The following is an 18,131-nucleotide window of genomic DNA, read 5'->3' as shown; positions in this document are numbered from 1 at the left end:
AGCCATAAATAGTCTCTCATTTTTCTCCGCCTCTTGTTGAGCAAAACCCATATAAATTTATTCTGTGGAACAAACAATTTGAGAATATGTAACATTTTAATGGACAGTGTTCAATAGCTTGCAGTGTTTCTGAAAAATTCAATATTATAATTTAAATTACACGTTCCAGATATGCATTATGCATGTTAATCCACAACCAAATGGAAATAATATGCTCTCACACAATAAAACTCATTTATAATGAACAAAATTCTTATTTTTAATTACTATTTACAAACAGCTAATCATCCAACAGCACCGTAATTCCTTTAGAAATGAACAAAGAGGTAATATAAAGTTTGTAGTGCTACAGCTCCACTTGACATTATCACACACATTTTTACAATGCACTTTCAAAAACCTCTGAGGATTACAGAACGGATTCTGTAAAGAGCACTGCAACAGAAGATTAGGTAATGATTCTGGATTTACATATTTCATTTAAAATGCATTTATCAAAAGTTGTTTTTACTTACATTCGGGTAGCAAGTGCAGCTGCATCTTAACTGCAGATCAGTGATCAACGTTTCGATTCAATAACAGACGGACCTCTCTTTTTCCTTTAGTTTTCCCTATGTATATGGCCTACTTTATTTTGAGTTAGGTTGACGTCTGTGGGTTAAGCTTGCGGGATAATTTGGGGCTCTTTGTGGCCTTGCGTGGGGTCTGGGGACTGGAGGAGCTGGGTGCTGTTTTTCGTTGTAGTAGTGGGCTGCTTGAGCCCTTGGGTCTGGTTGAAGTCTGAAGTGTTTCTGGGGCTTTGAGAGGTTTGAGGTTTAAGAGACCACAGAAGTAATTACATTGATGCTGGATCTGAAACTGCTCGAAAACCTTCGGATTAGCCTCACAAGGAAACCCCTGATACCTACATCAGAAAAAAACATTATGAATGCATCTTGAATTTACAGCATAATATTACAGCACTTTAAATGTTCTTTAATGTTTAAACCAATTAATTAACATACAATACCATTCAGTTTGGGTTTGACCTCTTGTGAAAAAAGTCTCTTTACACTCTAAAAAATGCTGGGTTGTTTCAACCCAACTTTGGGTCAAATATGGACTAACCCAGCCGTTGGGTTAAATTATTAAATTACATTTTTAACCCAAAAGTTGGGTTAATCCATATTTGACCCAAAGTTGGGTTGAAACAGCCCAGCAATTTTTTAGAGTGTATGCTCACCAAGGCAAGATTACCATAAAAACAGCAATACTGTGAAATAATACTAAGATGTTAAACATTTTGACTTTTTAAATATATTTTCAAATTTAATTTATTCTTGTGATGGCACAGCTGAATTTCCAGCATCATTACTCCATTCTTCAGTGTCACATGATCCTTCAGAAATCATTCTAATGAGCTGACTAGGTGTTTAAGAAACATTTCATATTATTATTACAGTTGACAACGGTTTTGTTGCTCAGTATATTTATGGCAACTGTGATACATACATTTTTCAGGATTCTTTAATAAATAGAACATTCAAAAGAACAGCATTTATGCTAAATATTATTTTTTCTTTTAAAAAAATGGCACTGACCCCAAACTTTTGAAAACAGTGTAATTCCAATGTGTAAGTATTAGATGCAGTAGAATGAATATCACCATCAAAAAGCCTGAATGAATTGTTTTAAAAGTACTAACAGGTACCCACCCCTTTGACCTGACTGCTATTCCGATATTTGTCAGTATTGTATCAACTCCTGCAACATGAAAGAAAAACAATAGAATCAGAGTCATCGTTTGAACTAAAAATAGTGCAAAAATACACGCAGAATAATTTGATTTGGATATATTTATTTTTCATTTACCCTCAAGTCTGGAGAACAGCACATTTCCATTGGTCCACTGGTAGATCCAGTGCTGGAGACAAGAACACTTTTGTGCCACTTCTAACTTCTCATTAAATACCAGTGACCGGGTGCGATCCATTCCACAATACCGCAAATAGACACCCTTAAGCTCTGCCTCCACTGTTGCAGAAGGAATACTGCTCGCTGGCAAGTACATGAAGTATAGAGGGATTACCCTGGAAATATACACAGTCACAGTGACAACAGGATCAGCTAGGATTCTCATATGCTCTTTGACCTTGATATAAAACTACAATAAAATATTGTGCTTTGCACAGAGCTAAGTAGGTGAAAAAAATCTCACTTACTCCAGTGCTGCACCAAAGCTCTCTATCACTCTTGTCTCTGTAGCAAAGTCCATATTTGACCCAAAGTTGGGTTGAAACAGCCCAGCAATTTTTTAGAGTGTATGCTCACCAAGGCAAGATTACCATAAAAACAGCAATACTGTGAAATAATACTAAGATGTTAAACATTTTGACTTTTTAAATATATTTTCAAATTTAATTTATTCTTGTGATGGCACAGCTGAATTTCCAGCATCATTACTCCATTCTTCAGTGTCACATGATCCTTCAGAAATCATTCTAATGAGCTGACTAGGTGTTTAAGAAACATTTCATATTATTATTACAGTTGACAACGGTTTTGTTGCTCAGTATATTTATGGCAACTGTGATACATACATTTTTCAGGATTCTTTAATAAATAGAACATTCAAAAGAACAGCATTTATGCTAAATATTATTTTTTCTTTTAAAAAAATGGCACTGACCCCAAACTTTTGAAAACAGTGTAATTCCAATGTGTAAGTATTAGATGCAGTAGAATGAATATCACCATCAAAAAGCCTGAATGAATTGTTTTAAAAGTACTAACAGGTACCCACCCCTTTGACCTGACTGCTATTCCGATATTTGTCAGTATTGTATCAACTCCTGCAACATGAAAGAAAAACAATAGAATCAGAGTCATCGTTTGAACTAAAAATAGTGCAAAAATACACGCAGAATAATTTGATTTGGATATATTTATTTTTCATTTACCCTCAAGTCTGGAGAACAGCACATTTCCATTGGTCCACTGGTAGATCCAGTGCTGGAGACAAGAACACTTTTGTGCCACTTCTAACTTCTCATTAAATACCAGTGACCGGGTGCGATCCATTCCACAATACCGCAAATAGACACCCTTAAGCTCTGCCTCCACTGTTGCAGAAGGAATACTGCTCGCTGGCAAGTACATGAAGTATAGAGGGATTACCCTGGAAATATACACAGTCACAGTGACAACAGGATCAGCTAGGATTCTCATATGCTCTTTGACCTTGATATAAAACTACAATAAAATATTGTGCTTTGCACAGAGCTAAGTAGGTGAAAAAAATCTCACTTACTCCAGTGCTGCACCAAAGCTCTCTATCACTCTTGTCTCTGTAGCAAAGATCTTGAAGTACTCTCTAGCCATGTTCTGAATTCTACAGTCCTATCAAATTGTGAGGGATAAACGATAAAACTTATCTTTGAGAAATGTTATAAATTTATCCGGACATTTAAAGAACTTGAAGCATCTGTCACCTGTTTTGTGATTTGAAGATTCCTTTCAGCCAAGACAGTCTCCTCTCTGCTCTCATATGCAATAGGGCTTCGCACTTTCATAAAACATGAGCTGCCTGACTCAAACACAGGATCTAATCCGTAGATCACTTTCAGCCGTCTGGTTTTGTGCTCACATCCCAGTCCAACCTGAGCTTCTTCTGTTGTGACACGGCCGTAGAACTTTGAGCCCCAGCAACCTGCATCAGCAAGACCTTTACTGAAGATCAGAGGAGTCATCTCAATCTCCTCCCCAACTACATATAAGAGAGAGAGAAATTGTAAAAGGCACAGAGATTTACATGTAGGTACTGAGGGGTAAACAAAAGACTGAAAGCACTATACAGCTGCTATTTTATTTTTTTTACCTTCCTGGAGCTCCTCACGCAGGAATATATTGGACAGAACTGTCAACAGATGCAACAGACAACACAAAATGCTGTCACAAATAGAACAAATTCTCTAGAACAAATTGTTTGAGAATTATAACATATGGGCAATTCACACAAAGGAACATATTAGAAAGATAACATGGAAAACAGGTAGGGAAAGATTTACACTCTGCGCTAAGAAGATATTCTGTGAAATCTTTGCCATATTCATTGGTAATGGTGCATCTGTAAACACCACAGTCTCTTTTGGACATCTGTATAATAGCCAAGCACACTTGAGTCTCATCTCCTGCACTAGAAAAGACAACAAAACAAAATACCATCAGCAGGTACGCTCAGCTTATAATAATACACATAATAATATTGCAAGCTTTATGAACCACCAGTCATCATATAAACCAACAGTCAGTAGTGATACTTTAAACCCTGCTGGAAAAAAACAAACAATAGAAACCATCACAGACACTCTAATGGTTTCCACTAAAATACCATTACAAACATTACAAACCATCAACTTTTAATCATTAAAACCATTAAAAAATGGCTTCATGTAGTGTGTTTTGGGACATATTCCATTAGGGTTTAGTGGTTTTAACAAGCCACCAATAGAAGGCAACCAATTATCAGTAGAGGCCAACAGGGTCCATTACAGTTTCCATTAAATGCAGTAAAATTCCCATTATAACCAGTAAAACCATTAGAAATTCTGTGATGGTTTCTATAGTTTTTTTCAGTTTTAGGAATCTTAAAAAGAAAAAAAAGTACTTCATTTCGAGACTGAATGTTACACTGAATGTAATGATATGATGGAGTTTAGTATGTGAGTCATATTGATTGAGTAATTGCCCTGAAGGACTTTGTGATTTATTCATTTTGCCCATCTGAACAACATAGCCATAGCCGAGTCTTAAGGCTATTTGTTCGTGAACTGGACTGTGAAGGTTGCACTGTATGTATCTGATTCACTACAAAGAACTGGCTCGTAAGAGTCATTAGTAAGTGTAAATCAGACTACATCGCTGTTTGTTTTTGATTTACAGAGTCGTGAATCACAACACATGCAGTTGTTGTGTGCTAGGACGTGATTTTTATATTATTTTTTGCGGTATAATATAATATTTTGGGCACTGAATACCACTTGGGTCAGTAAAACTTAAGGAGTGTGTACCTTCTCTTTATCTCAGCAATTTCCACTTCATCCTTGTACCATTTTAATGTTGAGTCACTTACTATGTTGAAAAACTGACACCAGAGTTTCAGATTTCCAGAGGCATCAAACACCTCTGGTCGGATTTTACGGATAACCTGTGGGACTGCAGATAGTTGAAAGGGAGGGAGAGAGAAAAGAAGATAAAGGGGGAAACAAAGAGTCATAATGGTGAGATACACAGTGGGAACAGTCGGTACTAGCAACAGCAAAGGCCATAAGTGTGATTCCTAGGGAATGCATAAAATGCAATAGCTTTTCTGGAAAAGCAGCTTTTGTGAAATACTTGTCTACATTATTAATTAAAAATACTGTAACTGCTGGAATTGTGGGTTCAGTGTCCATTCCTTGCTGTCTTTACCTTTGAATTGGTTTTCTTTGTCTTTCTCTGCTGATTTGGGCTTAACATTCTCATTTCCTGCAGGTTTGGGGAGGTCAGCCTGGACAGTCCTCCGGCTGAGACGAGGGGAGTGTGTTTCCAATGATGTCTTCGATGGTGAGTTACTGACTGATTGTAATAGAGATGCAGGTTGTGTCGTCAAAGATAAATTGTCCCCCTGATATGAATCTCTTTTTGCTTCTTCAAGACATACGGTCATTCCTGTTTCACTCTTCTCTGTTTTAGTCCTGGGTAATGTAGTCTTTTGATTGATCTTGGTGGCAAGCTCACTGTGGGCAGCAGTAGACTTGAAGACCTGGTCTGTAGTCTTCAATGGAATTGTTACCTTACAGGTAGTGAGCTCTGTCACTGCAGAAACTACTTCCTCGCCACATTTAATATTTTCTTGCGCGTTTATATGTGGTGCAGCATTTATCTTGGCTGTAGTACTTAGATTTGAACTCTCAAAGTCTAATGCAGCCAACTTCAATTGTTTTATGAAGGAGTCTGAATCAGTTGTCAGATGAAGATCTGTTTCTTTAAGATGACTCATTTCAGCTAAGTCAGCTTCATTGGTCTTTATGCTTTTGTCAGCAGGGTGATGTTGCATAGTGACATCTTTCAATCTAATTAAGTCTGATGCAACAAAGTCAGTGACACAATGACTTGATTCAGGTCCTTGAATCAGTTTTTCTTGAGTTAGTGGCTGTTGATGAGGTTTGTTGACTTCCGAGGGTTGTGAATGCAGGGAAAGATCAAGCTTTTCATCACGCAGACCTTCAGATTCCAAAACAGCTGTGGTCTTGTTCGTGGTGTCTGTGCATTCAGATATATTACCTACTTGCATGATTGTGTTGCTATTTGTCACGTTAGAGGTTACTGTATTCATTTCAGTTCTGGTTTCAACAGCATCTACAGTGTGTTCTGTTTCTGTACTATTTTGAGATGTGCTGTCCACATCTGTTATATATATTGTAGGAATGGTAAATTCTGTGGGTAAAATCTTTGAACGTTGGGAGAGGAATGTAGAGGGGCCAGAATGATCATTGGCTTTGTTTGCAGAGTAACTCTGCATCTCGTGATTAGTTAATTTGGGTAGTTCAGATGTGGTTACATTAGACTGTGCCTGTATGTCCATTTTAGCAACATTGTCTGTAGATTCAAGATAAGTGCTCTGACACTCTTGGGCCTTATTATCTTTCATTTGAACATTAGAGATTGATGAGTCATTCATGGTCTGTGGTTGCACCACATCTGAGTTTGTCGTGCGGAATTGTACAAATTCTGTGACAATGACTTGATTTGTGGAATGGTTTGAGGTTGCTGTTGACTTTCCTTTAGAAACAGATGCAAGTTTTGTTTCACCTTTTAGTTTATCAGACTCTTTGGTGAGTCGGCTTTCAGCTTTGCTATCCTTCTCACACATGTTAGTTAATGTGTCATCTCCTAATGAGGAACTAGCTGTAGTGACTTGGCCATCTTGAAGCATGTGTGGAATATGACCTGAGGAGATTTTTTCACTCGGCTGAGTGTTTTGAGGCTCAGTGACAGGTGTACTGCTCTTTGTTGATGCGACAGACTGATCACCTGTTCTCAGCTTCTTTCCCTGTGATGCAAGGTGGCAGGAACTGAGTGTTTCCGTAACACTCGCAGTGACCTCATGCATTAATGAGGGTTGCTGCTTTAAATCCATGGGTGCTTCCTTGTGAAAAGGAGGAACGTCTCCACAAATTGGTGGCTCTGTGGGTTGAGTGTGAGTATCACCTGCAGACTGAAATCATAGAATTTTCAGAAGTTTTATAGGGATAGCTCGACCAAAAATGTTGTTCCAAACCCAGAACACAAAAGAAGATATTTAGAAGAATGTTTCTATTTTTTCCATGCAATGAAAGCCATTGGATCCAAAACAACATTGGACCCCACTGGCTGTCATTGTACAGTCACTGTTCAAAATACAGTATAAACAGTAATATTGTGAAATATTTTTACAGTTTAAAACAACTGTTTTCTTCTTTCAAGATTTAGTTTATTAAAAAATGCAATTCATTTGATTGTAACAATGTAATCATTACTGTCACTTCTGAACAATTTATTACATCTTTTTCTGAATAAAAGTATGATTAAACTGTAGTGTGGACTTTTTTCAAAAGATCTTTTGTGTTCCACAAACAAAGGAAAGTTCTAAAAGTTCTACAGGTTTGGAACAACATGAGAGTCAGCAAAAGAACAGAACAAATTTTTCATAATTTGGGTGAATTATCTCTTTAATATATATCACTCATTGACCTGTTAACAGTTAATATATATATATATATATATATATATGATACAAGAGATCAAGACATTTCCTTTATGGGAAGATAATGTACTTATACACACATTTAAAACAGATATACTGGTTCAGCTCAGCTGCACTGTACTAATGCCAGATCCCTAATCACTGTAAATCTGCAGGGAGAGTCTGCCACTTAGCACTTCAGTCATTAATCTAAAATCAACAGATCATTGTGTTAGCTGAACCTCTGTAATATTATCACTTGATTATCTCTCATTTAGCTAAGATAAGAGAAAAACGAGAGAAAATACGTGGATTCAACATTACTTTATTTGACAGACCCCACATTAGATAATGTGAATTCCTTAATTATATGATTACAAGTTAGAATGAGAAGCCACCTGTTTCCAGTTGACTAGGTCTATCTTTGTTTCTTATTTAGCATCTACTGCCATGGGGAAGCTGTTGCACTGCCCATATTTAGAGAGTATTTTAAGGCTTTATGAGATCAGAGGGGAATGTGAGATATTAAAAGGAGAGCAGCTGGTCTGTCCACAGCACTTACGGCTTGCATAGTAAAGTTATATTTTGTATCTACTTTTAAAACATCATGTAGCAACAGGTGATTAGGGACAGCAAACATATTTGATGGATCTCAGGATCTCTATACTTCCATGTGCCCTGAAGCCACAAAGTGCGTAATGGGAATATTATCATTGTCTGTTTCCCTACTTGTGTGTCATATAAGATGGGTCTTGTCACATCATCAAAGTCATGCTTGCGGCTCTATTTATAGTTTATGATTGTGACTTAGGGGGGGTTACTGGTCTCACTACCACCGGGAACATTACACTCGCATGAGGTCACGGCCAGAGCATGAGGAAACACTCACCAAGCTCCTAAGAGAGCATGCAGATGCATTCCTCTCCCCTGTGTCCACATTGACGTCATTCCCACCACAGGAATGAGGAAAGATCCTCACACATGTACCTACTGGAGTTTTATTTCTGTGGTCATCAAAATCCACGAGCTTCTTGTCTATAACTCTTGCATTACAGTTCTGGATAGTATCTAGAGCTTGAGGTTGGAGGTTTAATGTGCTTTTGTCAGATGATTTAGTTAGCTTTGTGTACTCAACCACCTTGTTCATCTGGGTTCTCATGGAAAACTTCAGTGGCAGTTGTTTCTGGGTTGTAATGGGCTTTTGAACTCTCTTTGATTCTGAGGAACTTTCCTTCGCTTTCTCTGACTGTTTATCATTCTTTTTTGTGTCTGTTATGTCCACTTTGATTCTTGACTCAGTCACTGAAGTGATCTGAGCACCTTGAGCTCTCTTTGATTCCTCTGAGACACTTTTGTTCACTTTCTCTGACTGTTTTTCATTCGTTTTTGTGTCTGTTACGTCCATTTTGTTTCTAGATTCAGTCACTGAGGCAATCTGAACACCCTGAGCTCTCTTTGATTCTTCCGAGACACTTTTATTGACTTTCTCTGACTGTTTTTCATTCTTTTTTGTGTCTTTTATGTCCATTTTGTTACTTGATTCAGTCACTGAGGCAATCTGAGCACACTGAGCACTTTTTGGTTCTTTTGAGACACTTTTGTTCACTTTCTCTGACTGTTTTTCATTCGTTTTTGTGACTGTTGCGTCCATTTTGTTTCTAGATTCAGTCACTGAGGCATGGTGAGCTCTCTTCGATTCTTCTAAGGCACTTTTGTTTACTTTTACTTGCTGTTTTTCATTCTTTTTTGTGACTGTTATGCCAATTTTGTTTCTTGATTCAGTCGCTAAGGCAATACGAGCACCCTGAGCTCTCTTTGATTCTTCTGAAGGACTTTTGTTTGCTTTCACGAACCATTTTTGATTCTTATTTGTGGTTATGTCCATTTTCATTCTTGATTCAGTCACTGAGGTGATCTGAACACCCTGAGCTCCCTTTGGCTTTTCTGAGACCATTTTGTTCACTCTCTCGGACTGTTTTTCAGTTGCTTTTGTGTCTGTTATGTCCATTTTGTTTTTAGATTCTGTTGCTGATGTGATCTGAGCACCCTGAGCTCTTTTTGATTCTTCGGAGACACTTTTGTTCATGTGTGCTGAAGTTTTTTCACTTTTTCTTGTGTCTGTTATGTCCAATTTGTTTCTAGATTCAGACACTGAGGCAGTCTGAATATCCTGAGCTCTCTTTGATTCTTTTGAGGGGCTTTTGTTCACTTTCACTGATTGTTTTTCACTTATTTGTCTGTCTGTTATGTCCATTTTGTTTTCATATTCAGTCACGGAGGTGATCTGATCGACAGTGTTCTGTACTTCCATCTTCTCAGTGGAAGCCCCACTCTCATTCATTATCTCTTCACTTCTTCCAGTCTGTCTGTTTTCCTTAATTCCCTCTGTTGCTTCTGTTGAGATTTTGATCTTCTTCTTGACGTAATGCTCATTAGTCTGTTTGCTGGAGGCATTATGCACGGTATCATGGATATACATTAGCCCCTGGCCATCTTTGTCTCTGTTTGTGATCATTTCACAGTTTGAGATTTCATGAACAGATGCTGCTGCTGACTCTTGAACTGGAGGTGTTGGACTGAGAGCATCCACCTCCATGGCTTTCTCCTCTGAAGGGCTGCCAGCCGCTCTGGTCTCCATGGGGGACCTACGTTTCCTTTGGGCTCTTTCAGGACTGCTCACCCTGACGTTCTCGCGGGCTGCTGGGACATTCTCTTTGCCTGCATTGCGGGGCTCCTCCTGCTCTCGACGTCGGTTCTCATTTCGCAGTTTAAGCTTTGCAAAGTAATTTTGATGAATCTTGTACTCATTCATTGTTCCCACCTCCAACACCCCTGAACATGACACGATGCCTCGACTGTTCTGTGCTGATGCTTGGTAAATTGCAGCATCCTCCAGAGTACAGCTAAGATAGAAATACACACAGTTAAATGTTCACTAAACAGTAATCAAAACAAGAAAACTGTTTCTCAGAAAACAGCATACTTGTATATTTGGAGTGTATGTGTCTTGTCATCACGTGAAATTTCATATTTGGGAAGGCCGCAGTATCTGTCCAGCTGTACATCATCTTTGTACCATGTCACCTCAGGGACTGGGTGGCCTGCAAATGTGATGGTTAAAATTAAAGACTGGGGAACAGGAAGTTTGAACAACTTGTTCCACAATGGATTAACTTGCTTTAATGGGATACCTGAGACCACACAGCTGAACTTGATGTTAGCGTCTTCAGACACAGCTTTGGATTTTAATGTGGTCTCAAATGTTGGCTGTATCTCCTCAGTTAATTGGGCCATGACACTGCAGAGAGTGCTCCTAAAAATGGAGGTAAATATTGTAATCGATCTGAGGTTAAATATGTATTACTAATTTGCTTTATCATCAGCAGAGCACTGACATCACTGTCATAATTATTGTTAGCATTCATGCAAAGTAAGATTTACAGTGTTTATATTGGCTAGGTCAGACACAATATTAAAATAAACAGAAAATTCTAAAGATTAAACGTGTATATCAAACTCTTTGTTGCGTGACTTTGTATAATTGTAGGTAATTCAGATGTCACTGCATCATTAACATCCTTATGATAAGCATTTTCTTTTCTTATTAACCTTACAGTAAGTTAATAAATGGGTGTTTCTTCAAATGGGTGTTTCTTCTATGTCCCTTTCATTGCCATTTCTATGTTCCCTACGCCCCTTTCATTTTTGTTATATGAAGCTATACATTTCATATTTTCATCAGTCATTCATTTTGAAATGTCTTTTATTTATAGATATTTTTATAGATATTTTATAGATTTTATTCTAGACAAACATGTCTGCAAGGAGCAAATTAAATTAAATTGAAATGAAACGTGAATAAAAACAAGAAAAATTAAGATTAATATAACTTGTGAGAAAAATATATTTATTGTGCATCATTTATGATCAAGCTGTAATTTTTAATTTACATTACATTTAGTCATTTAGCAGATGCTTTTATCCAAAGCGACTTACAAATGAGGACAATGGAAGCAATCAAAATCAACAAAAGAGCAATGATACGCAAGTGCTATAACATAATTGTGTAAATAATATATATATAACAATTATATATATATATATATATATATATAATTGTATATTATATATAATTGTATACATTAACATTACATTACATTAACATAAATTTTACAGCACCATAATTTTCACTACATTATATTATTAAAAAATGCATCATTTAAGATGTGGTGGAAATTTTAGTGAACATTTTTTTTTAAAAAGAAGAAAAAAAAAAGATAATCGAAACAAAATTCTCCTCTGTATGTATTTGTGAGTCATTAAACTATTGAGATTATGAGAACTTTATTTAAAGTCTACAGAGAAAACAGCCTTAAATTGATGAAACACCCATAAATCGTACCTGCTGACATTACAAACACTGTCAGGTCAAAAAAAAATTTAATCATCTAGCGTTTTAGGATTTGAAGTACACATCTGTTTCTGCTACTGTATAACTTTACTACAAGGCTGTATGTCAACCTGTTAGGTTAGTTAGTCCTGGTTAATAGGTGTCATTTTACCTGGATGGCTTGAACTGAGAGAATCTATGACCAGCATAGCTAAACAGAGATGAAGCAAGCACAAGAATCAATCAGCCATGCGCACAAGTTTGCTTTAGTGATCACCGAAATCACACAGAAACTACAGGACTTAGGTCTATTTGTACTTGAGTACATGAAGTTCTTTATATTTGGGAATTCTTTCATTCCCAAAAATGTAACAAAGTAAGCAAGTGAAATCTCCATAGTAGGGGAAAACGCCCCCTACTGTTTTTCCCAAAATAACCACAAGATAAATTCAAGATACATTTTTATTGTAACTAAGACTATGTTGACGAGAGTGATGTTGAAGTTTTCACCATGAAGTTTACACTGGTGATGTACCAAAGAGAAAACGGATTTCACAGTAGGCCTAAATGATCTAATTTTCAGCAGTAAGAAAAAAAGTGTTTTAAAGCTTGTTGTTTTGTAGAACATCAGTTATATATGATATGAGAACAGTAGGGCATGTAGATAGGGAGTACGTGTTATTTAATACAAATATAATTATATTTTTTCGAATGAATTTTTTTTTTTTTTTTTCAAACATAGTCAGTCATAAAACGCCCCCCAGGGGTCAATGAGCAATTACTGTAGTTATTCTGTTCTGAACATAATATCCTTTCTTTTTCCATCAAATGTATTCAGGCCCGTAACCAGCTATGCGGCCACCGAGGTCCGGACCTCGGTCATTTTTTCATGTTCAAAAATAACATTTGTTCTTTGAATGACTAATTTGCTGCTAAACTCCTCATATGAATGCCTGCATGACATATATAATTCAATTTAGACAGTTTGCAAGAATGTTCAGCGTCCATGGCATGAAACTGATCGCTGCGAGACGCTGGCGGAGTGAACGAGGCTTGAGAGAGTTGTGAGTGAGGGCGCGGGCGCAGCCTCCGTGTTGCCAGATAAACTTAATATAAGCGTGTTTGGACTTGTCTTTCCACTTAATTTAACACTTTAGAAAGTTGATAAAGTTGGAAGTTGCAGTTTAGAGTCAACGACAGCGATATTTTTATCTTATCTTATTTGCAAAAGATTGGAAATAATTTCGGTTTATTTTTATTTATCTTTCGTAGTTTGTTTGTTTTAGTATAAATATCTGGCAACAATGCATCGCCGGTGTCATGAGAAATCGAGTCCCCCCTCGAAATCGGGTCTGCTTAGGACCCCGAGTGATCCCATTGGCTCAAGGAACTTTTAATGGGTATTATTTTTAATACTGATTACAATTCCTGCAAAATCGCGCTTTGATTTATGTCGTTTGAACTTCGTTATAATGACCATTAATGTCTTTTAAATTACATGTTTCATACACTAGTATCCGAAGCTATAGGTTGTGAAATCAAACATTTCTCGTTTTTATTGTTTTTTTTTTTTTGGTTAGCTCACATACTAGCATAGCATACAGCTACCCGATTAGCCTGCTAGGTTAGCTTATACACTACGCATTTGCACGTACCATACATATATTCACAACGAAATAGTAACATAAGTGTTGACTTTTGATCAGTCTTTAGCAGAACAGTATCCTGTATCCCACCCCCACCCCCCAAAATAAAAAATATTTGGATTTTATATTTAAAAGTTACCTCAAGTTAGCATCAGGTAATAATAAAAATAATACATTTTATTTAAGGCACCTTTCAAATCAATCAAGGTCACCGTACATCATGAACAATAAATAAAACAGCAATAAATAACTATATCAATGAACCATAAAAAGAAAAGGAGCAGTTTCCAACAAAAAAAAAAAAAACAATTAAAGATAGAGCTGAGTATCATCAGCATAACAGTGAAAGCTAACACCATGTTTCTTGATGATATCTCCCAAGGGTAACATGTAAAGCGTGAAAAGTAACGGCCCTAGTACTGAGCCTTGAGGTAAATAATAATAATACATTTTATTTAAGGCGCCTTTCAAGTCACTCAAGGTCACCGTACATCATGAACAATAAATAAAACAGCAATAAATAACTATATCAATGAACCATAAAAAGAAAAGGAGCAGTTTCCAACAAAAAAAAAAAAACAATTAAAGATTTGAGTGTAGACAGTAATCATGTAGGATAAGCTATTCTGAATAAGTGAGTTTAGCTTTGAATTGGGATAACGACTCTAAGTTGCGGATGTTAGCTGGGAGACAATTCCAAAGGCGAGGAGCAGCATGGCTAAAGAGCCTATGACCCATGGTGGTTAAACGAGCCGTGGGTGTATGGAGAAGACCCAGTGAGGAAGAACGAAGGGTTCGAGAAGGGGTGCAGGGCTGAATAAGATCTGAGAGGTGAGTTGTTGGAGCAAGGTTATGGAGGTAGCTAGTTAGCTAACCAGTTAGCATCAGCTAACAAAATGTTTAAAATAGGCTATTATAATTTTGTAATTCATAATTATTGATTATATTCTTTTTAATTTTAAGCAAAAACTGTCTGTACTCTGATTTTGCTGTGAATGTTTAAAGCAAATTGAATTACACAGTCCTTAAGGGGGGCGTTTTCCCCCACTCTACCCCAACTTATATAATGCATGTTATATAATGCAAACCACTGCTGCTGTGGAAAACTGCACACTGGTAAACACTAAAAGTCATTTATTGAGCCTGGCACTGCAGACTACTTATTTATAACATTATGACCTTCACACAAGCCTTTCAAGAGTTCGACTGACCAGTGGTGGAGCTCTGAACTATTGGCAGTAAAGTAAGAAAATGACTTCTCTCAGTGAGGAAACAGAATCCCCGAATCACTGTATTTTAGGCAAACACATTCTATTTTTTCATTTATTTGTTTGCTCAGAATTAAATGTCATGTAAGCTAGAATTCATTTATAGTCTGAGGAATCTTATGGCTTTTAGTATGCATTATTTATGTACCGTTTATATAGGCCTGTCTATTTAGATTGTTGTTTAAGTACCATTGCATTATTTATAACACTCACTATAAACATGTACATTTAGAAAGCAGTCATTTAACAGATGCTTTTATCCACATATTACAGGGACAGCCCAGGTTTAGGGTTAAGTGCTTTATACAAGGGCTCAATAGTGAGGGATCATGACTCACTCACAGGGATCAAACAAGCAACCCTCTAGTTACTAGCCCTTAACTTTAATATGTATATATATGCTTTGTAAGGATATAAGTCATAATGTTTAAGCATTTAATGATACTTTCAGTTATGCATTAAATGCATTTTACATCAGGGATCAGAAACCTATACCTGCTTTCAGATTGAACACTGCTCAGGTAGCTCCTACAGCAAACCCTTCTATTCTGAGAGCTGATATCACTGCCACCGTAGTAAGACCTTCCATCACTCGAGAGCGAACGGTTCATCAGCCTTCTGGAACTCATCTTCTTAGTCTATAAGTGTCCACTCAAAGTCAGCTGCCTATATCCAGCATATATTCGTAAAGCCTGTCCACAAGAAACTGCAAAAGAAAGTTAGGGAGACCAGCAAGACTCTTCTGTCATCACAGCCAGCATCCCAGCAGTAGATTCTCCATATGTTTTCGTCTTTACTTGGACACTCGGGGGTGCGCTCTAAGCTCAGTGTTTTCTTTCTGTGCTGTTGGACTCCTGGGGTGGTGCACCAGGGCATAAGACTCTACTGTTTCCAATCAGTCTGCAGCTTGCGTGGCCATGAAGGATAATTATAGCAAGGCCACAAATAGGCACACAAGCACATCGCATTTTCCAAAACCGACTCACTAGCTTTTTTTTTTTTTTGCTGTCAACTAAAACATCCATCTCTTACTGAAATCCATGATGGAAGTCCTTAAATTATTTTTTCAAGGTCAGTACATGGCCAGTACCACTAACGTAAGTCCTGTAGTAACCCAGCATAACCCTTAAATGGACTGCCAATTCAAGTAAACCTGCTTGTCTGCCTGATGGCATTTCTCTGAGCTCCATTAATGCAGACTATAAAGTGAGGCATTTGAAGACATGGGGTTCCTTTCCAAGCACCATGAAGCTGTAGTTACACAGACATCTCATGATGGGGTCCTGCTAGTTTTCATCCAATGTGCATTAGTGGAAGTATGATAAGCTTGTGAAGGATGTGGACCTGTGGTGCCGCATGCAGGTGAACATCAGGTCACACCAGGATCCCCTGAATCCTTTTTATGACATGGGTTCAGTCTGTATATAGACACCATCATTCACAAGTTTGGGGTCAGTAAGATTTGTAATAGTTTTGAAAGAAGTCTCTTATTCTCACCGAGGCTGTATTTATTTGATTACAGTACACTAATATTATGAATCATTATTACAGTTTAAATAAAACAGTTGTCTATTTTAATTAATGTTGAAATGTAGTTTATTCCTGTGATGGCAAAGCTGAATTTTCAGCAGCCATTACTCCAGTCTTCAGTGTTACACAATCCTTCAGAAATCAGAAATACAGTTTTTCAGCATTCTTTGATGAATAGAAGTAAAAAAAAAAACTGAATTCATTTAAAATAATCATTATAATCTATTTGTAAAGATAGGTCAGTTCCGTCATCATTATCAAATTGTGAATAAAATACCCGGTGTCTTTTTGTAGCTATGTCTACAATGAAAGAAAATGTCAGCTTAAACTCAAAGCCTAAATAAAATAAGCATGTATATTTTTCCATTATTAAAGCCCAGATAATAACATGTAGTATATAATTCAGTTGTTCTGTAGCACTGACAGTTACTTTGCACCGGTGTTACTCTGAGCTGTGAGCAAAGGGAGTTATTGAAATTCTATGACCAAAGCACATAAACATTCAAGATGGCACTGTGACGTTCCAAAATATGTTTGAAACAAGGCTGGATAATTTTAGGTTGACAGTGTTGTGTTCAGTCAACTCCTTTTTGACTTTTCCCCTCACCTCTACTTTTTAACTTTTATTTAATTTTATTGTCTGTTTAATGTCTAATCTCTTTTCTCTGAACCAAAAAAAAAAAAACTTTGTGCATTCAGTTAAGTAATATCCAATATCTAAAACGTCTGAGGTAAAATGATCCAGTTTGAGGATTTACATAGAAAATACGGTATCTTTGACATATATTGTAACATATTTTGACATGAATTTCTTTATATGAGCTCACCCCTCCCGTTAGGTTTGCCAGAACATGAGCAATATGTGGAAATCTGTTGGGAGATTTCTGATTAAAGGAGTGTTTCTGCCGACTAGTGGCAATTGCTTAACACTGCAACGATTACCACAGCGATCACTCTACTAGTCTGTAGACTCAGATTGATTAATCAAATCCATTAAGATATTAGTTAAGGTCATTTACCATGCACTTTCACATCAGTAGGTTACACTTGTTTATAGAAAATAAGACCATTTGGAGTAGTTTCTGGTCCTACGATGTCTCAGAGGATCTCAGCAAGGTTACTGAAAATGATTTAATTATTCCAAAATAGTTCAATAACAATGTTGAGAAAGGACATTTACAAACGGTTCCAAGGCAGTTTCTTAAAAAACTAAAAATAGAACCAAGATCATGTACTACAGACCAGGCACGTGCAGAGAGGGGTGCGATGGGGGGCTTGAGTACCTGCCCCTTTTCCCCTTGATGCCCAAAGTGCCCTTTTGTCAAGGCAAATTCTTTTTTTTTGTAATTAAACGCCATTTTGTGAAGGCCTGCCCAATCTAACTATTAATAAAATGAATGAATAATCATTTACTCGTAAATAAAATTATCCACATGACCTTCCACCTGACGATCTCATCAGGGACTATCCCTCACGTTCAGACACCTTTAAAGGGGTCATATGATGCGATTTCAATTTTTCCTTTCTCTTTGGAGTGTTACAAGCTCTTGGTG

At 37.0% G+C, this 18,131-nt stretch overlaps 1 protein-coding gene across 1 annotated transcript; it reads right to left on the bottom strand.

Moving 5' to 3' along the window:
• Positions 1 to 301: 301 nt before the first annotated feature.
• alpk3b (alpha-kinase 3b) lies at positions 302 to 16,005 on the bottom strand. Its single transcript, XM_016463539.1, has 13 exons — positions 15,544 to 16,005; positions 10,936 to 11,057; positions 10,728 to 10,845; positions 8,634 to 10,647; positions 5,449 to 7,237; positions 5,049 to 5,193; positions 4,047 to 4,174; positions 3,857 to 3,895; positions 3,471 to 3,745; positions 3,290 to 3,378; positions 2,940 to 3,157; positions 2,783 to 2,831; positions 302 to 904 (listed from the first exon to the last, which is right to left on the bottom strand). The coding sequence occupies exons 1-13, from the start codon at positions 15,675 to 15,677 to the stop codon at positions 640 to 642; spliced, it is 5,385 nt and encodes a 1,794-aa protein (XP_016319025.1). The 5' UTR covers positions 15,678 to 16,005; the 3' UTR covers positions 302 to 639.
• Positions 16,006 to 18,131: the final 2,126 nt, after the last annotated feature.

This window comes from Sinocyclocheilus anshuiensis, unplaced genomic scaffold (assembly GCF_001515605.1).
Source record: "Sinocyclocheilus anshuiensis isolate Anshui unplaced genomic scaffold, SAMN03320099.WGS_v1.1 scaffold816, whole genome shotgun sequence".
Taxonomy (NCBI): Eukaryota; Metazoa; Chordata; class Actinopteri; order Cypriniformes; family Cyprinidae; genus Sinocyclocheilus; species Sinocyclocheilus anshuiensis.
This window is presented reverse-complemented; position numbering and strand designations above follow the sequence as displayed.

Excerpts from the sequence above, each read along its gene's own strand:
- alpk3b (XM_016463539.1), bottom strand. The coding sequence starts at position 15,677 with ATGAGTTCCAGAAGGCTGATGAACCGTTCGCTCTCGAGTGATGGAAGG. Across the intron at positions 5,194-5,448 it reads CAAAGAAAACCAATTCAAAG|TCCCACAGGTTATCCGTAAA; the intron begins GTAAAGACAGCA and ends AACTATCTGCAG. Across the intron at positions 3,158-3,289 it reads AGCTTTGGTGCAGCACTGGA|GGTAATCCCTCTATACTTCA; the intron begins GTAAGTGAGATT and ends GTATATTTCCAG.